Source organism: Astyanax mexicanus, chromosome 19 (assembly GCF_023375975.1).
Source record: "Astyanax mexicanus isolate ESR-SI-001 chromosome 19, AstMex3_surface, whole genome shotgun sequence".
Classification (NCBI taxonomy): Eukaryota; Metazoa; Chordata; class Actinopteri; order Characiformes; family Acestrorhamphidae; genus Astyanax; species Astyanax mexicanus.
The window spans coordinates 36777777-36804031 of NC_064426.1; the positions used below are offsets into that span (position 1 = coordinate 36777777).

Here is a 26255-nt window from a genome sequence, read left to right on the forward strand (position 1 = left end):
GCTCGTCATCATTGAAAAAAACACGCTTTAATGTTTCTAAGAATTTCTAATAATTCAATATAGTTTAAACAACAACCGAAACACAACTTTATGCTTTCACTTTAAAGGGTGTTGGGACTCATTTTAAAGGTTTAAAAATATTTTTTGCAGGTTTATTTGTTGGCATATTGATTTTAATGTATCTTTCTTTGTGTTTTTTTTTTTTTCAGTTCGTGCTATTGTGCTGTTGAATGAAACATCCAGCTCAACTAATTCTACAGGTGAGTTTATTCTCCTTCTCTGATATACATACTTTAATGTACACTGTAAACAGAAACAGAAGAAGAAGTTTCGCCAGCATGTTTTTTACATTATTTTACAGTGTATTTACTGTATAATATATTGTAATTAACTGCTTTTTACAGAATGTCTGTAAAACAGGTGTGTTAAAATGCTAGCATACACTGTTAAAAACTCTATAGAATCACTCAATCACATTATTTAGGGTAGAGTACAGACAATATTGGGAGGAAAAAAGAAAATAAAATTTGTTGGAATATAACCCTTATTTTTTAACTGTTTTTAATCACAGTTTTCATGCATTTTGGCATCATGTTCTCCTCCACCAGTCTTACACACTGCTTTTGGATAACTTTATGCCTGCACTTCTGGTGCAAAAATTGGTTTGATGGCTTGTGATCATCCATCTTCCTCTTGATTATATTCCAGAGATTTTCAATTAGGTAAAATCAAAGAAACTCATCATTTTTAAGTTATCTCTTATTTTTTCCCAGTGCTGTATAGTGTGATAACATACCCAGATATTCAGTAAATGATTTAACTCCTCAGGATTTCCACTCTTTTTAGGAAAACTCAGAACTTCCCTTGTAAATGGACAGTCTAGAGTTAATAATGATAAACGATGCTTAATAATTTGATAATCTCCAGATATATAAATCATCAGTATGATGATGAAGACTTTGTGTTGCTGTTGCAGTGCAGCGTTAATAAAGCAGTGTTTTCTGTAGTGATGCTTCACCACAACACATACACCCAAGATGGCGGCGCGTTAACACGCAGCGGCCGCTCCGGGTCCGTTAAATGGTGCTTTTGTGTTACTATTTATCGTTTTTTCCGTTTATTTCCTGCAAATATGTGCATCGGAACACCCGTGCACATGTTCTACCACCGCCAGACCCTGCTACAGTGGAGAAACCAGCCAGAAAACACGCTACCGGACGAAGTTCTCCAGACGCTACTTGAGCTTAGCCTGCTAAGAGACCCAGGCCGCCAGCCCGCTGTGTTTCCTGACGCCGGAGCCCAGCGGAAGTGCCATCGCAAGCGGTGCGAGCGGAAGCGGAAGCGCGGAAAGAGAGCCGGGATCCGCGCGAGGCTAAAGGCTAGTCCTAGCCGGCCGGCTATACCATCACTCTTTCTGGCAAATGTCTGTTCCCTTGACAATAAACTGGACTACATCCGACTCCAGCGAACAACCCAGCGTGAGTTCAGAGACTGCTGTGCTTTGGTTTTTGTGGAATCGTGGCTGAATGACAACATTCCGGACAGCGCCATTCAGCTAGCCGGGCTAACCGCGTTCAGAGCGGATAGGAGAAGACCCGCGGTGGAGGCGTGTGTGTTTACATCAACACGGAATGGTGTAACAACGCTGTGACTGTCACCAAACACTGCTCTCTGCTGGTGGAGTTCCTGATAGTCAAGTGCAGACCTTTTTATTTAGTACGGGAGTTCTCAGCCTTGCTAATAGCTGCTGTCTACATCCCACCCAGCGCTAGCATTGGTGCTAATGCTAAAGAGGCTCTGTGTGAACTCTATCGGACTATCAGCGATCTGCAGAACAAGCACCCAGATGGACTGTTTATTATCGCCGGAGATTTCAACCACGCAAATCTCAAGTCAGTGCTCCCTAAATTCCATTAACATGTGGACTTTGCAACGAGAGGAGCGAGCGCGCTGGATCTTGTTTACACAAACATCCCCAGCGCGTACCGGGCGGAGCCCCGCCCCCACCTCGCTTTCTCGGACCACATGTGTGTTTGGCTGACTCCAACATACACACCACTCATCAGATGCTCCAGACCAGTTCAGAAGCAGGTAAAAACCTGGCCGGCAGGCTCCATCTCTGCCCTTCAGGACTGTTTTGAGTGCACTGCATGGGACATGTTTAGGGAGGCTCCTACTGAAGGCGATTCTGTTGATTTGGAGGAGTATGCAGCATCAGTCACTGGCTACATCAGCAAGTGTATTGATGATGTCACTGTCTCCAAGACCATCACTACACGCCCAAACCAGAAGCCTTGGATGACTGCTGAGGTACGTGCGCTGCTGAGGACCCGCGACTCCGCCTTCAGAGTGGGTGACAAGGTGGCCCTGAGGAAAGCGAGAGCCGACCTGTCAAGAGCCATCAGAGAGGCAAAGCGCGCACACGCCCAGAGAATCCACAGCCACTTCAAGGACACGGGTGACGCGCGGCGCATGTGGCAGGGCATCCAGGCAATCACCAACTACAGGACAATGCCACCGTCCTGTGAACGTGATGCCTCCCTCCCTGATGCCCTGAACAACTTTTATGCACGGTTTGAGGCACAAAACAACACGATGGCGAGAAAGACCATGCCCAAGCCGGACGAGCAGGTGTTGTGCCTGACTGCAGTGGATGTGAGGAACACTCTGTGCAGAGTCAACCCACGAAAAGCTGCAGGACCAGACAACATCCCCGGCAGAGTGCTCAGGGAGTGCGCAGACCAGCTGACAGATGTTCTCACGGACATCTTCAACATCTCCCTGTGCAGCGCCACTGTCCCAACGTGCCTCAAGTCCACCACCATCGTTCCCGTGCCGAAGAAGTCCACAGTGTCCTGCCTCAATGACTACCGTCCCGTTGCACTTACACCCATCATCATGAAGTGCTTCAGGAGGCTAGTCATGAGGAACATCAAGACACGACTGCCCTCTTCACTGGACCCCCTGCAGTTTGCGTATCGCCCCAATCGCTCCACGGACGATGCCATCACCACCACCCTTCATCTCTCCCTCACCCACCTGGAGAAGAAGGACACTTACGTCAGAATGCTGTTTATAGACTTCAGTTCAGCATTCAACACCATCATCCCACAGAACCTCATCAGGAAGCTAAACTCGCTCGGCCTCAACACCCCCCCTCTGCAACTGGATCCTGCACTTTCTGACGGGGAGACCACAGTCAGTCCGGTTCGGGGGCAGCACCTCCGGCACCATCACACTGAACACTGGGGCCCCCCAGAGCAGTGTCCTGAGTCCTCTGCTGTTCACCCTGCTGACTCATGACTGTGCTGCAAAACACAGTTCTAACAGCTTTATCAAGTTCACCGATGATACAACCGTGCTGGGTCTCATCACCAAAGGCGACGAGTCAGCATACAGAGAGGAGGTGCAGCGGCTGACAGACTGGTGTACAGTCAACAACCTTCACCTGAATGTGGACAAGACAAAGGAAATGGTTGTTGACTTCAGGAGAGCACAACACACCCACTCTCCACTCAACATCGACGGGTCCTCTGTGGAGATTGTTAAGAGCACCAAGTTCCTTGGTGTCCACTTAGCAGATAACCTCACCTAGACCCTGAACACCAGCTCTGTTTCGTTTCACTGTGTACTCTGTATATAGCTGAAATGACAATAAAAAACACTTTGACTTTGACTTTGACAGAAACAGATGTTTTGATGACCCACTTTTGATCAGATACTCAAAACACATCAATTTTAATAAGAACGCGCCATTGCTCCATTGTTGATTTACATATAAATCAGTGTTTCTGAAAGCGTTTGACAGATGTGAATCCAAGAACACTCTGTACACATGAATAAAAAAAGAATGCATTATATTGTTTTATTTTACTTGGCTGAAGGGGGGGGGGGGGTGTTTTTCTTGGTTTTATTCTGGCTGCTTCCTCTGATCTGTGTCTCTTTAATTAGTCTAAAGTCCCTCCAGAAACAGTGCGCTGTGCTTTTTATCTTCCTTTGGTTTCAGTGGGAGAATAACTGGAGTAACTGGAATACATGTCATTCTCCACAACAATGAGAAGGTCTGGAGGTCAATCACAATAATAATACTATAGTGTATCCTAAAAAAATGGAATACCATTGCAAAGTTACTTTATTTCAGTAATGTAATAAAAAAATAGAATATAGGTGAAAAGTTACTTTATTTCAGTAATTTAATAAAAAAAAGAATATCATTGAAAAGTTACTTTATTTCAGTAATTTCATTTAAAAAATAGAATACAATTGAAAATATACTTTATTTCAGTAATTTAATTAAAAAATATATAATATTGTTGAAAAGTTACTTTATTCCAGTAATTTAATTTAAAAAATAGAATATCATTGAAAAGTTACTTTATTTCAGTAATTTAATTAAAAAAAGAATATCATTAAAAATATACTTAATTTCAGTAATTTAATTTAAAAAACAGAATATCATTGAAAAGTTACTTTATTTCAGTAATTTAATAAAAAAATAGAATATAGTTGAAAATATACTTTATTTCAGTAATTTAATTAAAATATATAATATCATTGAAAAGTTACTTTATTTCAGTAATTTAATTTAAAAAATAGTATATCTTTGAAAAGTTACTTTATTTCAGTAATTTAATTTAAATAATAGAATATAATTGAAAATTACTTTATTTCAGTAATTTAATTTATAAAAATAAAATATCGTTGAAAAAATACTTTATTTCAGTAATTGAATTTAAATAATAGAATATCATTGAAAAGTTACTTTATTTCACTAATTTAATTTAAAAAACAGAATATCATTGAAAAGTTACTTTATTTCTGTAATTTAATAAAAAAATAGAATATCATTGAAAAGTTACTTTATTTCACTAATTTAATTTTAAATGTGAAACTCGTTTATTATATAGATGTATTAAACACAGAGTGATCTATTTTAAGCTTTTATTACTTTTATTATTGATGATTAAGTCTTACAGCCAATGAAAACCTAAAAATCAGTGTCTCAGAAAATTAGAATATTATATAAGACCAATTGGTACTTTATCAGTGTGGGCAGTGTGTCAAGTCCTGCTGGAAAACAAAATCTGCATCTCCATAAAAGTTTTCAGCAGAGGGAAGCATGAAGTGCTGTAAGATTTTGTGGGAAAACAAAACTGCACTGACTTTAGACTTGATAATAAAACACAGTGGATCAACACCAGCAGATGATATGTCTCTCCAAATCATCACTGATCATCAGTAAATTTTACATTTCTTTGGAAAACTAATTTATGATCTAATAAGAAGATCACACTGCTCCCATTCTGACTTTCACCTTGCCAACATTCCACTACTTTCTGTAATAACTACACTAGACAATACTGCACTTTTACTTTCAGTACAATACTCTAGAATAAACTACTTGCAATACTTAAGTACCAAAAATGTTGAATACTTTATTACTTGTACTTTCACTCAAGTCTGAATCTCTAGTACTTTATACATGTCTAACGATAAGATTATGATCAAGAGAGATTGCTTGTTCGAATCCCGGTCATGCAGCTTGCCATCTAATGCCAGAGCCCTGAGAGAGCACAATTGGCTTGCTTTCTCTGGGTGAGTAGATGGCGCTCTTTCCCCACATCCCTCCAAAGGGTGATGTTGATCAGCACAAGGCTGCATCTGTGAGCTGATGTATCGGAACCGAGTCGCTGCGCTTTCCTCCGAGCGTTAGCGCTGTGATGTTACTTGTTAATGCTGCATCAGTTTAAAAAGAGGCAGGGTCTGACTTCGCATGTATCGGAGGAGGCATGTGCTAGTCTTTTTTTCTCCTGGTGTGTTGGGGCATCACTAGTGATAGGCGTTTAGGAGTCCTAATGAGTGGGTTGTGTAATTGGCTTTGTAAATTGGAGAGAAAATGGGATAAAAAACAAATGCAAAAAAGTGAGGAAAAACAAACCAAAAATGTCCAAGTAAATGTTTGTGTCAATGTTTTTTAAAGCATACAGTATTAGAATACTTAAAAACATCCAAGCAAAAACAAAAACATAGCCAGTAAACTTGGCAAAAAAACATGACTAATGCATTTCAAAGCACACAAGACATCCAAAACCGCATCAGCAAATATAAAAAACATATCAGCAAAGAATGTTATTTATCTTTTTAACGTTAAAATTGCTTTTATTTTTTTGTTAGTGATTTTTTGGCCTGTTACTCTGCCGGGCTGTGTTTTATTCTTCTGTTGTTTTTTCTGCTTCATGTTTATGTGTGATTTGCACTTGCAGGCGTCAGTAGTGAAACCTGTTCAGAGGTAATTGGATGGTGCAGTTTAGCTCTGCAGATTTCACATAGCCCATTCCATCGTGAAGGACCTCCATTAACAATCCAATCCACTATAAACTAAAGATAATCAATCTGGACACTTAACCAGCATGTCAAGGCAAACACAGGTGGACTTGGTAGCAGCACAGATTTATCTTATGTCCTTTAGAGCTATTTTAGGAATCGACAAACACATGTGCATTCCAGTCTAAAGCAATAAGATACAGGGTTTGGACAATGAAACTGAAACACCTGTCATTTTAGTGTGGGAGGTTTCATGGCTAAATTGGAGCAGCCTGGTGGCCAATCTTCATTAATTGCACATTATGGCACCAGTAAGAGCAGAGTGTGAAGGTTCAATTAGCAGGGTAAGAGCACAGCTTTACTCAAAATATTGCAATGCACACAACATTATGGGAGACATAGCAGAGTTCAAAAGAGGACAAATTGTTGGTGCACGTCTTGCTGGAGCATCTGTGACCAAGACAGCAAGTCTTTGTGATGCATCAAGAGCCACGGTATCCAGGGTAATGTCAGCATACCACCAAGAAGGACCAACCACATCCAACAGGATTAACTGTGGACGCTGCAAGAGGAAGCTGTCTGAAAGGGATGTTTGAGTGCTAACCCGGATTGTATCCAAAAAATATAATATTCAGTTTCATTGTCCAACCCCTGCATATACATAATAAGCATGCACGGCATTTTTTATGAGTTATTATTTCTTCTTGTATCAGTCACCTCTTTAAAATAGACATTTAAAAGCTATTTTGACATGCTTTTTTGCTTTTGTTTCATTTTTATTTTAAGACAAATAAGTTGAGATGAAAAAAGATTTAGCAATATGAGCTAATAGGGCAGTGAGTAAAGGTTTATGAATGAATGTTTATTTGTTTATTATTTATATTAATATAGTAAAGCGTTCACACACAACAATTTCCATGTTTTTGTACCCCTCTCACATTCATTTTTGTAAATATTTTATTATGTATTTTTAATGGGACAACACTGAATATATGAAACTTTGATATAATGTAAAGTAGCCAGTGTATAGCCAGCTCATATAACAGTTTAAATTTTCTGTTCCCCTTAAAATAACTTTAACACACAGCCATTAATGTCTAAACTGCTGGAAACAACATGGCACTTCATGGCAAAGAACTCTCTGAGGATGTGAGAAACAGATCTGTTGCTCTTTACAAATAAATGAATGAAGTTACACTTACCCATGGACGCTTTACAATTGACATGTACTTAAACACAACGGTTCATATTCAGCACTCATCCACACACTGGTGAAAAGCGGCAGCCAGTATCGCACACGGCTATTATACCTGGGCACAGTCATGCATCCACATGTTTGGCGTAATATCTAGAGTTTGGCTTTAAAATATAGATGAACAGGTATTGCCAGCATTGCTGCATAGCTTAAAGTAGTAAAAGGTCAGCCTGCGGTACTTAGACCATACTTGGCACACTGCATCAACTCTGTCTGCATGGCACTGTCCTAGAAGGAGGCCTCTTCTGAAGCTTATGCACAAGAAAGCCTGCAAACAGTTTGCTGAAGACAAGCAATCCAAGGGCATGGATTACTGGAGCCATGCATTGTCCTGTGGTATGACCAGACCAAGATAGACTTTTTGTCTACAGTAAAACATTGGGGTTTGTAGCATTATGGTCTGGGGCTGTATGAGTGCGTGGACTGGAATTCTAGGTAACACTTTACTTGGATGGTCCATTTTATGGCCTTGTTGATGCTCAACTGACATTCAACTAACACTAAATTGAATGTCCATTAAATTTAACTTAACCCTATGTTGAATGTAAATGATTCAAAATAGAACTTAACCCTAACCTTAACCCTTAATCAACTATAAAATCTAACCCTACACCTAACCCTAACCTTAACCCTTAATCAACCCTAAAATCTAAACCTACACCTAACCCTAACCTTAACCCTTAATCAACCACAAAATCAAACCCTACACCAAACCCTAACCCTAACCTTAACCTAAGCTTAAACTCTAAACCTAAACCCAATCCTAAAATATTAAGATAAGCGTTTGGGTTAGAGTTGAATGTAGGGTTATATTCAATAGAGAATCATTTTCTTTCACCTTTTAGTTCATTTGCATTTAATAGACATGTAGTTGAATGTTAGTTGAATGTCAGTTGAGCATCAAAGAGGCCATCAAATGGACCATCCAAGTAAAGAGTTACCAAATTCGAGAGTAGTGTATGATCCCTGTCTTTAGAACCAACATAATAACAACCCCAAACACACCTCCAAGATGACTTGCACCTCCCAACTGCCTTGCAGAGCAAAATGTTGACACTTTGGGCACAATTAGGGCCTGTTCACGTAGTGCTGTACTGTGTGTTGAGTTATTTTGAGGGCACATCGAATTTAAACTGCTAATCAAGCCATACAGGGACTACTTTATATCATATTAAAATGTCATATCTGTAGTGATGTCCCATAAAAAGATATTATATATTTTTAACACGGTCTTAATTACAAAAATTATAATACCATTGTTGTTGTGTAAAAACATTAAATTGCCTTGCATTTTGTATTTTGGGAAAACCTTCTATGAAGAAGAGATTAGCCTTATGAAAACACACACTGCAGTGTACAGGGCAGGATGCTGTAGGCTAAGTGTCGTGTGGAGAACACTGCGAGGTGCCTCATCATGGGGGGATGGAACATCAGCAAGACCGAGGCCTGAAACTCTCTGGGAGATGTGAATTCTAGCAGCAGGGTTTCCCTCTGTGTTGCTTTTACCACCCAAGGGTCTTCATTTACTGGATTAACTAACGCACAGGCATCTCGCCTCATTGCAGCTCCACGGGAAACAAATGGATACGAGCAGCAGCCCTCAGCTAAAGGCCATTTCACACACTGTAGAGCATGGCGGACCCTCGGTCTGTCCAGGGGAGTGGGAGGAGACCATTGGCCGGCTTGGCCATGGTTTGTTGAAGGGATTAGGTTTTGAGGAAGATTAAAGAAGAAGCTTTTGAAGATAAAAGAGAAAAGCCTAATTAAGTCACTGCAGATACAGTACGTCTGCTTTAGCTAAAAAAGCTGTCTCAACAAAATGAAATTAAATATGTAAAATCTCGAAGAAACTCTCTTGCAATTTGTGCAATTTGTTTTCATTGGTCATTACTAATGAATAGTTAATAGGCTGAATTTCTTCTCAGCAGAATCTGCATTATTTACAGTTGCAAGAAACAGTATGTGAACCATTTGGGATTACTTGGATTTCTGCATTAATTGGTCATTAAATGTGTTCTGATCTTCATCTACATCACAACAATAGACAAACACAGTTTGCTTAAAAAGTAAAACCACAAAAAAAATTATACGTTTGCATGGTTTTATTAAATACAACATGTTAACATTCACAGTGAGAGGGGTGGGAAATGTATGTGAACCTTTGGATTTAATAACTGGTTGATCCTCATTTGGCAGCAAAAACCTCAGCCAATCATTTCCTGTAGTTGAAGATCAGACGTGCACAACAGTCAGGAGGAATTTTGGACCATTCCTCTTTGCAAAACTGTTTCAGTTCAGCAATAATATTCTTGGGATATCTGGTGTGAATCACATTTAATGACCAATTTATTCAGAAATCCCACCGTAATCCCACAGGGTTCCCATACTTCTTCTTGCAACTGTATGTATGTCCACTAAGGAATCATAAGACACTGTATTTGTGCTCATTGGGTGTTTATAACACTTTCAATGCAACAACTTGGCAGGGATACACCATTACAGTGTGTAGAAAAAATAATATAAAATAATTATACTATCTTAATATAACAGCCTAAATAAAGGGAAAGAGCCAGAAGGTAACATAGACACGAAGGCACCCTGAAACACTGGCATCCACCCTCTCCACCATCCACAAACTCATGAGTGATGACATGAGTTTCCCATGTCCATGAACCCCATAGATATGCAGCCTTTATCTAAGGGGAAGCATTAATTACCAAAAGCTAAACTAAACAAATAAGTATAAGTATTGATTTTTCATCACTTTTTCCATTTTTTTTTTTCGTTTAATGCTTTTGTCAAAGACAGGGTGGATAATTTGAGAAGAATTGGAATTGGACGATATTTAGATTTTTTAAAATTAATTACTTAATTAATTTATTAATAAAATCCCAATTTTCTCCTAATTTAGCTAGAACAATTGTCCCACCCATTCAGCTGCTTCTCAGCTGTATATCCCCCAATACAAGTGATGCCACAACACAAGGAGGGTGATGACTAGCACACGCCTCCTCCGATACATGTGAATCAGCCACGCCTCTTTTCATCAACTGCTGTTGATGTAGCATTACCAAGTAGTATCGCAGTGCGTTTGAAGAAAATCGCAGCGATTCGGTTCTGATACACCAGCTCACAGATGCAGCCTTGTGCTGATCGACATCACCCTAGGAGTGATGAGGGGAAAAAGCATCATCTACCCACCCAAAGAGAGCGAGGTCAATTGTGCTCTCTCTCTCAGGGCTCCAGGTGCATGACCAGGATTCAAACCAACAATCTCCCTAACATACTGGCAGCATAATATTAGAGTAGAACCTTTTAATGATAAATTGATAGAAAGAAAAGGCAGAAAAGGCCAAATGAAGTCACTGCAGATACAGTAGGTTTGCTTTAGTTCAAAAGCTGTCTCGACAAAATTAAGTATGTAACATTTCGAAGAAACTCTCTGGCAATTTGTGCAATTTGTTTTCATTGGTCTTTACTGTTAATGGGCTGAATTTCTAATCAGCAGAATCTGCATTATTTATGTAGGTCCACTAAGGAATCATGGGTGTTTGTGCATAGTGATTAAGTGTTTATAACACTTTCAGTGCAACAGCTCAGGTATGGTCATTCATTAGTAATGCGTATGATTCAGTTCTTTATTAAATTTCTCTCGTTTTTTTCTCTATCACTTTCTCAGGTTTGTTCTGTAACATATACACAGACGCCATCGGGACGTGCTGGCCCAAGAGCAGCGTGGGTGAAGTGATATCACGGCCCTGCCCCGACACCTTCCACGGGGTCCGCTACAACTCCACAAGTAAGTCCGGCTTTGATTAACAGGTAACACAAAAGAAGAAATAAAAGTAAAATACAGAAAAATTAGACCAAATCACATCATCAGTCTTATCGAATGAAAGGATTGCAGGGTATTATTTAAATATTAGTATATTAGGATCTTAGTTCGCTGTATTTAACAGCAAATCTAAAAAAATGATGCTGTAGTCTGGTGCTGGTTTTCTAACCTTCTTAACATTAACGTTACCAGCATGGTAACATATTTCTAATATCAAAAACCAGACATCAATTCATCTTAGAAAACAGTTAGCATGCTATGCTGCCAATTTTAAGGAAAAAGAAGCGTGGATAAAAGTAGCAGATGGCTCAATATATAATGTGGTGGCACCAACCATTAGCTATTTCAGTCAAAATATTGGAAATCTAAGCTTACTGTACATAAACGGAAGTGCTTTTTTCTTTGTATTTTTTGTATATATTTTTTTCTAATAAATGTTTTTTCACAGTTTTGTAATTACAGTTTTGGTGACTGCTGAATTAGAAGGGTCCCCTATTACCAGCCACCTTACTTTCTGCTTCAAATACCCTAAATTAACTGGAAAATATGTATACCTAGACTTTATTTTACTAATAAAAATTCTAACCTGATATTGGAGGCTGATAAAATGTGTTATAATGCGTATTTTCGTATCGCTGGGCTTATTTATTTGTGTGGACATCGTCTTTGTCTGCGCTTCCTATTGAAGACATGGCGTTTCTTCACTGTCTCTATGGGATCCAGCGGCTCCCGGTGGTGTAAAATAACATCCTTTTTGTCCTGTGTGGGCATCCATATTCGGATTACTTCAGGAAAACATGGCGACACTTATCTTTACATTATCTAGGCATCTTAAGCAGTGTACAATATTAAAACAAGAAAAAATAGACATTGCGCTATGGAAATGCAGGACACACTTCACACACAGTTTTACGCACAGATTTACAAAATAGTTCCGATACTAAAATACTGTTTTATGGTGTGATTTTTTTTTTTGTGAGAATAAAGTTTAAGTGTTCGTTTAAGACGGGAGCTGATGTGTTTTGAATTTTCTCAACGCGATAGGCAGAGAGAGAAAGGAAACGAATGGGGTACAGCTGATAATAAGAAACAGCACGTTAGCTTGCTGGATTAGCATCCTTGCTAACGCCTAAAATGCACCAACAACAGAAAAATGCTTAAAAATTCTTTCTCATCATTAATAAGGTCTCTGACTGAAGTGCAAAGCTGGGAGGGAGGCCAACTTGACTGAAACTGTCGAAATGCGAGATTTAACGATATATGTATTTTTCCACAACATGGAACCATACAAGTGTGAAGAAAATGATAACAAAAAAAACACTAAAAACTAAAAAACAGAAATAGTTGCCAAGATAGCAATACACATATACAGAGATGTATCTAAAAAAATACACCTCATTCTGAGACCACCACGCCCATCAAATATATTCACAAGAAGTGCTGCTATTTTTACATTACATTACATTACATTACATTTGGCAGACGCTTTTGTCCAAAGCGACTTACAATATTGAAGTGCAAATAATAGAAGAGTTAAAAGTTAAAAATAAAGCATCTATAGATAGGGCCTTAAGGAGGTCAGAGGGAAATAATGGGATAGAGGAGTAGAGAAGAGGAAGAAGGAGATGAGGTTAGAATTAGTTAGTGTGTTAGAGGTGTTAGGAGAGTAAGTGCTCTTTGAAGAGCTCTGTCTTCAGGAGTTTCTTAAAGATAGCGAGAGATTCTCCTGATCTGGTAGTGGAAGGTAGTTAGTTAGAGGTGTTAGGAGAGTAAGTGCTCTTTCTTCAGGAGTTTATTAAAGATAGTGAGAGATTCTCCTGATCTGGTAGTAGAAGGTAGTTAGTTAGAGGTGTTAGGAGAGTAAGTGCTCTTTGAAGAGCTCTGTCTTCAGGAGTTTATTAAAGATAGTGAGAGATTCTCCTGATCTGGTAGTAGAAGGTAGTTTGTTCATTGGGGAACTCTGTATGAGAACAGTCTGGATTGTTTTGTGTGAGTGTTTGTTTGGTAAAGCGAGGCGACGTTCATTGGAGGAGCGCAGCGGCCGGGAGGTAGCGTAAGCCTTCAGGAGCGAGTGCAGGTAGGAAGGAGCCTGTTCTGTCATCACCTTGTAGGCGATTGTAAGCGCTTTGAATTTGAACTTTGCAGGTGCAAAATAGGTGATATAGTGATATAGTGCCCTAAATGTTTTATTTATCATTTATTGTTCCTGCTAATCTTTGTCTTTCTTCTAAATAGCATATTTTTTAAATGGCTTGACTAGTGGTTGGTGTTAATTTAGCAATAACTGAGTGTTTAAAAATGTAAAATTATTTTCTTATATAAAAACAAACCATCAGAGGGAGCAAAATTGGCCTTGCTCCCTCCAGGTCGGTTGATGGTGCTCTCTCCCCACATCACCAAAGGGTGATGTTGATCAGCACAGGGCGTCTGTGAGCTGATGTATCGGAAGCGAGTCGCTGGGCTTTCCTCCGCGTACGCTGTGATGGTCCTCGGTAATGCTGCATCAGCAGCAGTTCAAAAAGAGGCGGAGTCTGACTTCACATGTATCGGAGGAGGCATGTGCTAGTCTTCACCCTCCTGGTGTTGGGGCATCACTAGTGATAGGGGGTGAGTGGGTTGGGTAATTGGCTGAGCACAATGGGGAAGAGATTGGGAGAAAAATAGAAATAAAATAAAAAAACAAACACCAAAAAGCAGCTATAGCAGCCATAGCCTCCATACAGCAGGTTTAAACCCCTCACTATGCTCAGCGAAGACCCACCAAACATCTCAATCATGAGTCACATGACCAAACAAACACCTGGTTAGCCGATACGTTGCCTAGGGATGGAAGAAAGGCTTTTCTTTCAGCGTTTTGATGCTATCAGTAGAGTAAACAGGCGGAGGAGTTATAGCCGTGTATAGTCTGCGCTCGGATTAGTTCTGCACGGTATTGTAGGTGCTAGCGTCCCTGGCACCGGTAGATAAGGACCGAAATAGCATGGGCTGCATCTGCGACTAGCCAGATGAGATCCAGGTACCCGAGCTTTACGTGGACTCATGGTGTGTGTGTGTCTGTGTGTGCATAAATGTGTGTTTTAACCCTTTGAACTCTAGGCTGTTTTGGTTTGGTGTTTTTTCTCTGTTTTTGTCAGTTCCTCTTTCAGGTCTTATAACACAGTAATTATATCAGACAGTCACATGCCCTGATCTCTTTTACTCCAGAAGACATACGGCTGCTCTAAAATATAATCATTTAAAATGTAAAAGGAAGCAGAATTGTTATATTTTCCTGGAACTGATTTTGGTCAAAATTTTACCAAGCGCCTTTTTTTTTTTTTTTTTTTTACTTAATTTTAAATGTATAGACTTTAAATATATATTTAAATATATTTAAATAAGAAAACAAGTTCATATTCATAAAGTTCATAATTCATAAAGACTTCCAAAATCAATATTTGGTGGAATAACCCTGTTTTTTTTAATCACAGTTTTCATGCATCTTGGCATCATGTTCTCCTCCACCAGTCTCACACACTGCTTTTGGATAACTTCATGCTTTACACTCCTGGTGCAAAAATTCAAGCAGTTCAGTTTGGTTTGGTGGCTTGTGATCATCCATCTTCCTCTTGATCATATTCCAGAGGTTTTTATGTTGGTAAATCAAAGAAACTCATCATATTTAAGTCGTCTCTTATTTTTTTCCAGAGCTGTGTTTGAGAAAGGCTGTCACTCTAAAAGTAAGGCTTTTTTATAGGCATATTCGAACAAAATATTAGCCCTTTGAACTCTAGGCTGTTTTGGTGTGTTTTTTCTCCGTTTTTTGTTTTCAGTTCCTCTTTCAGGTCTTATAACACAGTAATTATATCAGACAGACACATGCCCTGATCTCTTTTACTCCAGAAGACATACGGCTGCTCAAAAAAATAATCATTTAAAATGTAAAAGGAAGCAGAGTTGTTATATTTTCCTGGAACTGATCATGATTTGCTCAATATTTTACCAATTGCCTGTTTTTTTTTTGTTTTTTTTTTACTTATTTTTGAATGGATAGACTTTAAATATATTCACACCTAAGATATATTTTCAAAAATGGTAAGACTAGAGTGTTTATGAGTTGAAAAAGCATAAGAATATTGATGATTTGAGTTCAATAAATGCCTTATTAATTGTTACTTTGATAAAATACATGGAGAAACAGCATCAGGCGGATTTATTTTTCTTGATAATCAATAATCACACCTCTAGGATACATGTAGATACTAAAAACCTGATACTCAGAGCAGCCTATGCCCTTCAGTATTTTAATCAGGACCATTATGGCCAACAATATTCCAATTAATAACAAAACTGATTTACTATACTAGATATTTATTTTCGGCTGCTTATAATAACAACAAATATTATAATAAAGTTATAATAAAGTTATTCCACAAATTGATGAGAAAAACACTCTTATTTGGGACAACAATTAAAAAAACTGTATACAAAAATGTTTAATGCAAAATAACTACTTAGTAAAAATGTGCAAGTAAAATAAAAACTATATAAAGTAGTGCGCACACCATACCTAGCTTTAGTTTGAGTAAAGCAGGTAGTTTCACACCTAGTTTTTCTGTGGACACTTTTGAGTCTGATATTTACTGATATTATTTGGTTTGAAACATCATATAAATATGTTTGAAGCACTAAAGGTAAATAATATTGGTTGGGGAAGGAGATCTTATCACTTTTTTTTAGGTGTTTTTCTCAATGGGTTTCTTGTAGATTTAGCTTTACCGCACTGGGATATTATGATCACTATTTTTAGAAAGAGTAAGCTCCGCCCTTTCTAATATTACCCATATATGGATTATGTTTATGTGTGAAGGGATTCCTGAGTAATTAAGCTGAGAACACAAGGTGCGATTTGGGACGTAAAATCCGTCTATAGGGTTTTAAGGGTTAAACAGGAAAAGGGCGAGCATTAGCGAGAGCACCGCTGAGACAATGTGAGCTATTCCCCCGAGAATATTAAAAATATAAAAAGAGAGAGAGGCCTAGCTCCCAGAAGACTGAGGTGTAGGTTTACCAAATTAGTTTCACAGAGTTTTAATGCTGAATATTCACATTCCGCATCCCCCACACCCCCACCACCCTCTCCACCCCCTTCCAACCCCAGCCTGAGGGAGCTCTGCCGAGTCAGGGGCTTAGTTCCAGCTCCAAATTATGATAATGACTTTTGTCGAACGCTGCTTGTGTATTCTTAGCCGGTTGCTCGTTTGCCCCAAAGGTTCTTCTGCTTTTTTCGCGGTTGTAACCTCCAGGGTAGTGTGTGTTTTTATAAAAACTTGCGCATGGCATGTCAACAGATTGCTATGGTAGAAGGCAGAGGGTAGAGCAGAGCATGCAGGGTGTTTATATGCCTGTTATAAAGTCAGAAGAAAGATTTGAGGTGGAGGCAAACTTGAGATTTTGAGAATTTATGCATTAAACTAAAGCAAAGCAGCTTCACAGAAATGAGAAATTATGAGTTTTTTTATTTTACGCAATTAAAAAACCTCTGGAATATAATCAAGAGGAAGAGGGATGATCGCAAGCCATTAGACCAAACTGAACTGCTTGAATTTTTGCACCAGGAGTAATGGCATGAAGTTATCCAAAAGCAGTGTGTAAGACTAGTGGAGGAGATTACTTAAACAGTGATTAAAAATTCCACCAAATATTGATTTCTGGACTCTTAAAACATATATGAATATGAACTTGTTTTCTTTGCATTATTTGAGGTCTGAAAGCTCTGCATCATTTTTGTTATTTTTTCATTTTCTGCAAATAAAAGCTCTAAATGACAATAGTCACAATAGCAAAATCAGAGAAACTGATTCAGAAACTAAATTGGTCTCTTAATTTTTTCCAGAGCTGTACATTATCTGAATAAAACAGCCTAACTAAAGGTAGAGAGCCAGAAGGTAACATAGACACAAAGTCACACAGAAACACTGGCATTCACCCACTCCACCCTCACACAAAAAAAAAAAAACAATCAGACAAACAATCAGAGTAACAGCACCTGCATCTCAGTTTACTACAATTCCCTATGCCCTTGAACCCCGTGGATCTGCAGCCTTTATCTAAGGGGAAACATTAATGACCAAAAGCTAAACTAAGGTACCAGGCTATGCATAAAATAATATTTTCCTAGCTTTATAACTTCAAATTCTTGTTTTCATGCATTTGTCCATGACAGACTCTGTCTCTGTCTCTTTCTCTCGCACACACACACTTTTTTTTAAGTTGAAGCTCACACTACACTATTATTATAGTCTCTCTCTCAAAAATACTGAAAAATATCTGAATTTAAAAATAATAAATCCTGTTTTTAATAATGATTTTTTTAAGTGACTGACACCACTAGAATAAACATCATTTTAGTATGCCAATATAACACTGCTTACTATTTTGTTTACTTTAAGGCACACTTAAAATCATTTAATCTTCCCAAAAATCGACAGTGCGCATTATCTATTAATTGTACCAGTCAGGTATAAGGGAGCAGTAAAGACACTCTGCTAAAGTACAGCATTATAAGGGTGAGTTTTCAGTGAAGTTTATCCAGCACTAAGGCTGGGTGCAGCAGCATTAGCATTATCCGCTAACTGCAGTGCTAGCTTTGTTGCTGTTCAGAGGTGAGTATATCAGACTGTAGTCTGCGTGTTTGCCATGTTAAAACAAGCTACATGGGACGAACCGCTAGCTGATAGTGTCCTGTGTTACTGGAACACTCAGGGTTCCTCAGTCTATTGCTATCGGGCAGCATTTATGTCCCGCTAGCACTGCGGTTAGCGACTAATGCTAATGCTGCTGCACCCAGCCTTAGTGCTGGAGAAACTCGAAACTCAAAACTCACTCTTAGACTCACCCTTTAAATGTTAGAAATCTAAGCTTGCTGTAAATAAAGGGAAGCACTTTACTCACCCAAATAAAAAAAACAGTTTTCAGAAGAGAAATCTGTGTAGATTAACAGCCAGTACTTGTTTGACCTTAAAAGAAAATTGTTTTTTTAAGAATTACAGTTTTGTAGAAGGGAAGCATGGCGACACCATTGCTCACTAAGATGTAGGCATCCTTACTAGTGTTGCCTTTTGTATTAAAAGAATAAACCAGAAAATAGACGTCCAGTGATAGTCCGAAAAATACTGTATTTAATTATCATTTAAATAACCATTTTTTAAAGCTCAAGAAAATGTGGTAGGCCACAGACATATTTGTAAAAAAAAAAATGGTATGTCTTAATTGTTTCAATAGTTATTCAACATTTATAAAAAAAAAAAAAACCTTAACAGACAACTTGGATGTGTTTTTTTTTTATAATTTTTTATTTTTTGCTATTGATGCAAAGCACTGAATTGGATTTTGGTATCAAATCCAATGACTCTGGGGCGAAAAATGTGATCAGGACATCCCTTAAATAAGGCTCTATACACTGCAGAATTGATCCTGCTATTTCACCAGCAGTCACATCATCACTAAACTCCAGTAACCCAGTTTTCTCTGGCAGCTGTCTTTAAAAAACGCTGTAACACTGCCTCCAGAGGTTTCTTCAGTCCACAGAACTGTGCAGGTTTGTTTAGATGTTGGATGTCTGGGCTGTTAGAGGCTGCAGGCTGTATTCTGAGGCACGGTTTGTTGTGTTAGTCATCCTCCAGCCTTTTATTCCTGACCACAGAGTGGCTGTTGACTGGATCTCTCTGTGTGAGGAACCGCTCTCTGGATAGCAGTGACACTGATGTGTGTGGAAACCCCAGGAACAGCAGTGTGACTGACACACTTACACTGTACCAGTGACAAACTACTCTCTCAGGGTTGGGATATGACTGGCTAGTGGGAGGGAATTTCGAATAACAGAGAGAGAGAGTGAGAGAGAGAGAGAGAACCATAGATGGCTGTGGAGCCAAAATTGGTCAAACTCTACTATTGTGACAAGAAAAAGTATATGAAACCTCATATGAAAGTCAAAAGAAAGATTTGAGGTGGGAGCAAACTTGAGATTTTTAAAATTCATGCATTAAACTAAAGCAAAGCAGCTTCACAGAAATAAGAAATGATGAGTTTCTTAGATTTTACCCAAATTAAAAACCTCTAAAATGTAATCAAGAGGAAGATGGATGATCACAAGCCATTAAACCAAACTGAACAGCTTGAATTTCTGCACCAGGAGTAAAGGCATAAAGTTATCCAAAAGCAGTGTGTAAGACTGGTGGAGGAGAACATGGCAAGATGCATAAAAAAACTGTGATTAAAAACCAGGGTTACTCCATCAAATATTGATTTCTGGGCTCTTAAAGTTTTATAAATATGAACTTGTTTTCTTTCCATTATTGGAACCAGTCTGGCTGTTCTCCTCTGAGCCAATGATGCTGTGCCAAAAAGAGCTTTCAGAGGAACTACAGTTAAAAAAATGTTCATTTACATCGACCATCACACAGACAAATCAGTATTCCAGATCTAGCTTGGAAAAAATGGTCAGCAAAGAAAAAAGGACCATCCAGCCTGTTATCAGCCTGTTATGTCCATACTGTAACAATATCCTCTGATTTGGGATTGTAGAAGAACCTTTGGGTGCAGACAAGAAACTTACAAAAACACGCAAATATGTGCAAAAGTACATTTTCCAGCATTTAACAAAAGTTCAACTTACATAGGGCACACTGGCCACTGTTCATTCTCACTCACAAGATAAACCCTCACAACTTATATACAGCTCTGGAAAAATGTAAGAGACCACTTCAGTTTCTGAATCAGTTTTTCTGATTTTGCTATTTATAGGTTTATGTTTCAGTAAAATGAGCATTGTTGTTTTATTCTATAAACTACAGACAACATTTCTCCCAAATTCCAAATACAAATATTGTCATTTAGAGCATTTATTTGCAGAAAATGAGAAATGGCAGAAATAAGAAAAATGCAGAGCTTTTAAACCTCAAATAATGCAAAGAATGCATCTTGGCATGTTCTCCTCCACCAGTCTTACACACTGCTTTTGGATAACTTTATGCTGCTTTACTCCTGATGCAAAAATTCAAGCAGTTCAGCTTGGTTTGATGGCTTGTGATCATCCATCTTCCTCTTGATTATATTCCAGAGGTTTTTTAATTTGGTAAAATCAAAGAAACTCATCATTTTTAAGTGGAATCTTATTGTTCCCAAGCTGTTGCCTAAGGAAACACCTTAATTCAGATCCGTTGACACAGCTACTGTGGTCCTGTGCTTCTGAGAACAAAGTGTCTTCTGCGTTGTTGATCCTGGTCCATCCTCAACATCTGGCATTTTAATCAAGCAGTAGCTTTACAGGCTTTACGGTGGGTTCTGGTAGCCAACAGCAGGAACAGAGAGGGCAGTGTTAGTGAGGAAACATGTTGCTGTCTGTCAGCTGTGCTCATAATAATGCTTGTATCACATTTATGGGAGAGAAGATCAAGACTGGCAGCCAAGGATGTGGTTAAAAATCCAGGGTGAGGGAATGTGTATGAGTGGCCATGGGTCAGTCGGAAAAAACGCTATGAAAAATAGTTGTTTACTATGGTTTGGCTCAAGTTTTAATTCCTCGTTTCCTGCTAAAATCAGGGGGAAGCTCCTTAGCAAGAGCACCAAAGCTGAAAATCTAATTCTGCATGCAGTACAAGAAGTCCAGAACACGCCCAACTACACAAACACACACACACATACACTGTTAACCCATATGTTGTTTAACTCAAATGATTTAAGTCTGTTTTACATAAAATTGGATATTTTTAAACAGTACTCATCTATTTTGAGTTAGTTGAACATCTGTGGGCACAGATATACATTCAAACTGAGATCTTTGAGTTGAACCAACTTGCAATAACAGATTTTAATCTGTTGCCATTAACTATTTGCATACTGGGTGTGTCCAACATGAGCCCACCAAATACCTTTGTGTGCTACTCCTACATCCTTTCATCATCACTTACGTATCGATGCGTTTTCCTTAACCTGACGCTGATTGGTTTTAGAAGGACATGTGTCTGAAGTTGGCGTGTTGTGGTTTTTATACCAGCAGCAGCAACTTCAGGCACAGTACTCTGGGATAGTTTAACTTCGCCAAACGAACGTGCTCGTCCTGAAGCAGCTGTATCCACGGCTCATTTTTCCTGCTTTTCCGGTTATTGTGAGAGGGTACTGACTGCAGCCTGCAGGAAGGCGGAGTTGGACGTCCAGCGCGTCCAGCCCCGCCCACTTTGTCAGCATAGCAGACTTTAAATATAATGTGCCGCGTCGTCCGGCTTAAATACTGTGTATACACTACAAGCTTGCGAGACTGATAAGGCGTGGCGTGGACAAAGTGGGTGGGACTGGACGCGCTGGACCTCCAACTCCGCCTTCCCGCAGGCTGCAGTCAGTAGTAGTTGGTAGTTATTTTTCTTCTTCTGCTGCTGTTGTTGAGGAATGCTGCTCAGCTTCCTGTAATTGGTCTGAAAGTTCGAACCATCCAGAAAAGCGTTTTCACACTGCAGGAGAACCGGACCATGGTTCAGAAGATCCGGACCGAGACCACCTCTCTTGGTCGGACCAAAATCTGGTCCTTTGGTCCGGACCGTGGTTCGCGGCCCTTTTCACACCTGCAAACGAGGCAGGTGTGAAAGCATCCTAACAGTCTCCACCTTTTCCTCCATTTAGGAAGACTGTGCTGTATGCTGTAAATGCAGATGTGTGTGTGTTTGAGAGTGTGTGTATGTGTGTGTGTGTGGACTGCACGAGTAGAGAGGAGAAGGTGTGCGTGGGTGTGCATAAAAGGCAGAGAGAGAGAGAAAGAGAGGGAGAGAGAGAGAGAGAGAGAGAGAGAGAGAGAGAGAGAGAAAAAAAAGACAAGGCTGCTGATGAATGTGTATTGGGTGTTCACACTGCGAACTATCAGAGCTGTAAAGAATAGGATGACATTGAATGCCTCACTTTAATCAAGGGCTCATATTTTCACCCCTCTCTAAGAACGTGCTCAGCGAGAAACCGCCGCCGACTCTTCAGTCTCACACTCATAATAGGTGTGATTCATGCCCAGGTAGCTTTTCTCAACTTCTCCACTTCTTCACTTTCATTATTTACTCGTTTTAAGGGGCTTTTTTCTGATCCGAGTCACCGTGAGCTCTGTTACTGCAGCCATGAAAAAAAACGTGGAAATGTGTTGAGAACATAGTTTTCACATAAAGTAGAGTTTATAAATGCTGGTGCATACTTTCATATATTTCTTACATTTCTTATATTTCTTATATTTCGTAAGGCTGTGCTCACAATGGGCCAGATTCATAAAACCCACCAGTAAGCACGCAGAATGTGAGGCCCGGTAGTAAAGTCTTATTTACTGTGACAGTGGTCTGCGTTCCATAATGGTCTGGACTCTTTTTACAGCAGGAGATTAAAAAAAACAAAGCCTACTCTTGACTGCCTGGAGGGAAATGACTACACACTGACGGTCTGATGGTGTCAGAAAGTGGGTGTGCCATTGATTGAGCATCAAAGATCAGCTTAGACAATCTTACAGTCAACCAGTTGACATACCAGAATGAAATTGCTAAATTACATTTAAGTGCTCTAAAATGATCAGGAAATAAATGCAAAATTTACATCAGTGCAACAGTATTCACACTCTTTTCCTGAGAGCTGGTTGACTGTAAAAGTGTCTAAAGCTGCCATTTGATGCTCAATCAATGGCACACCCAGTTTCTGACACCATCAGATCATCAGTGTGTAGTCATTTCCCTCCAGGCAGTCAACAGTAGACTTTTTTTATCTGCTCCAGTAAAGAGAGTCCAGACCATTATTGCACACAGACCGTAAGATTGTCTTAAACAGTTGTCTGTAAGATTGTCTAAGCTGATCTTTGTAGCTCAATCAATGGCACACCTAGTTTCTGACACCATCAGACCGTCAGTGTGTAGTCATTTCCCTCCAGGCACTCAACAGTAGACTTTTTTAAAAATCTGCTGCTGTAAAAAGAGTCCAGACCATAATGACACGCAGACCACTGTCACAGTAAATAAGACTTTACTACCGAGCCTCACATTCTGCATGCTTACTGGTGGGTTTTATGTGTGTGTGATCGATAAAACATTGAATGAGTAGGTGTTTCCATATTTTGACTGCTGCTGAACGTTCTAAGAACATTAACGGCCATTGAGAGCAATAAAAGGGCCTACTAGAATCTCCACTCTCCTACTTGTGAGAAAACCATTGTGATATATAGGCTCACTGCTAATCTGTTTAATCTGTGTAATTGCTAGACACAGTAGAAGATAATGAGCAATGGGTTTTTGCTTGGGTTTTCCTCTATAGGCTACTAAGCTCTAGATAGGAACACTTTTACACAAGATACACTTCTTCAGACTGGACAAGACTATTTTACATAAACTTGGATTTTTCTAAAGAATACTCAACTATTTTGAGTTAGTTTAACATTTTTAGGCACAGATATACATTCAAACTGAGATCTTTGAGTCTGTTTCCATTGGCAGCTTCTTCCCATTGGCTTCTATCTTTTCACAATCTATTTGCATACTGGGTGTGTCCAACAGTTTCTGACTAACGCTCACCATCAGTGTGTAGTGATTCCCCCTGGGCTACCTTAGAAATAAATCAACTTCCCCTTTAGTTGTAATAACTTGATGTTTTAATTTATGTTAACTCAAGTTTTCATTTTCCATTACTTAAAAAAAAATTGAGCAAACCGGCTACCTTAAAAAAAGTTAAGTAAACTCAGCTTACCTGGTCTTACAGTATAACAAAAAAAAAGTTAAATCAACTTCCCCTTTAGTTGAAATAACTTGATGTTCTAAGTTATGCTAACTTAAGTTTTCATTACCTATTGCTTAACTTTTTTAACGCAAACAGTTTCCTCAAATTTTTAAAGTAAATTCAACTTCATTCATCCAGTAAATTCATCCAGTCTTACAGTGCAGATCAATCAATGTGTTTTTCTTTTTATTATTTTTTGTTTGTTTGTTTGTTTTTTTAAAGGAAAGCAACTTTTGAAGCCTTTAGTCTCCTCAGGCTAACCAAGCAAAGGTCAATAGCATTCTGGCATGGAGGGAAATAAAAAGCTATGTAAATCTCATCCACCCTCACTCCGCCCTTCAGGCCCTGGCCGTCTTTATCTGCCCTTGCTGACCTCTTTTATTACCTCCGCTTTTGCTTAGAGTGCAGTCAGGCGGCATTGCGGCAGGCTCTTATGACGACTAAAGAAAGCTAGCTCAGCATCTGCGCAACACCACCGCTGCTACTGCTGCTGCTGCTGCTGCTGCTGCTGCTGACAGTCTGTTGGAGTGACATTGGTCCTCCTTGGGTCACGACCACACTGTTCTCTCCTAATGCTGCTCTTGCTCCAGACATTTCTTATAGCTTTTGCAAGCACTCAAGTCTTTTAGGATATGTCTCTACCAGTTTTGTGGTTTTGCGCATTTTCAGACTGAGATTTGTGCCTATTATTCTTTGTAAAACAGCTGAAGCTCAGCCGCGTTGGATGGAGAGTATCTGTGAACAGCAATTTTCATCTTGCCACAGAAGTGCAATGGGACTTTTTGGCTAAAAACCTTTTCACTGTAGATCTGGCTGTATTGCTCCCACACTGTAAACCCATACGTTGTTTGAACTCAAATGATTTAAGTCTGTTTTACATAAAATTGGATATTTCTAAACAATACTCAACTATTTTGAGTTAGTTGAACATTTGTGGGCACATAAAAAACATTCAAACTCTGATCTTTGAGTTGAACCAATTTGTAAAAACTTTCCATTAGCAGCTTCTTTTCCATTGGCTTCTGTCACAATATATTTGCATACTGGGTGTGTCCAACAGTTTCTGACTAACATTCACCATCAGTGTGTAGTGATTCTTCTTTATTTGTAATAACTTGATGTTTTAATTTATGCTAACTCAAGTTTTCATCCCCCATAGTTTAAAAAAATTGAGGAAACCAGCTGCCTTAAAACAATTAAGTAAGTAAGGAGTAAAGGCAAGTCACACTTTTTAGATTTTTTAGATTTAGATTTTTGAATGAAAATTTTGATTAGATTATTATAGGTTGTGCTGGCATTGGCAGCATTGGAGTTTTCAGATACAGCAGTGCTGCTGGAGTTTTTAAACACTGTGTCCACTCTATTAGAGGCTTCTACCTAGCCGATCTACAGTATCTGCTAGATGTAAAGTCTGAGACTGAAGCTCTGAATCTGTTCCTGCACAGTTTGTGCTGGTCATGCTCTAATTCTTCATCATTGCTCACAAGACGCCGCTCACAGGACGCTGTGGGTGGACTTTTTCTCAGTGTAGTTTGGGCCAGGCATTAGGCTCGCCTTTGCTTCTGTTGACAGGCTGTTGTAAGCCTGGTCCTCTCTGCTGTAAGTCAGTTGGAACGCACCACAAGCCGCTAATGGCAAACAAGCGTGAGTGTGTGGGTGTCTGCTGTGTTGCTGCCAGTGATACTACTCTTATCCTTAATATAAATTGCTGTCGTTGCGTCATTAGCTCGGTTATTAAACTCAGATCTAGTCCCGGGTGGCTGGAGTAATTCTTTGGCAGTTGCTGATAAGGGATTGAGTCAATTAGCAGCGCAGCCTCCTGCAGCCGCAGGGCTCTCAGAGCCCCTTACAACATATAAAACGTGTTCCCGGCTCTGTGCAGCGCAATTTAATCTACCTGCAGTTTGTCTATTCAATTCTACCTACTTTCTATTATATTTATATATATATATATATATATATATATATATATATATATATATATATATATATATATATATATATATATATATGTGTGTGCTAGTGCTTCCCATGACATTTATACTCTGACACGATTAAGAGGAACGTTCTAGTAGT

The 26255-nt window shown here is 39.1% G+C and overlaps 1 protein-coding gene across 1 annotated transcript in view; it reads left to right on the top strand.

The window, feature by feature from the left end:
* Positions 1-26255, top strand: part of crhr1 (corticotropin releasing hormone receptor 1) — a 244536-nt gene that overhangs the window by 110419 nt on the left and 107862 nt on the right. The window contains exons 3-4 of the mRNA XM_022665066.2: positions 210-260; positions 11259-11378. Of these exons, the coding sequence (XP_022520787.1) occupies positions 210-260; positions 11259-11378 (171 nt within the window). The remainder of the gene's footprint in view (positions 1-209; positions 261-11258; positions 11379-26255) is intronic.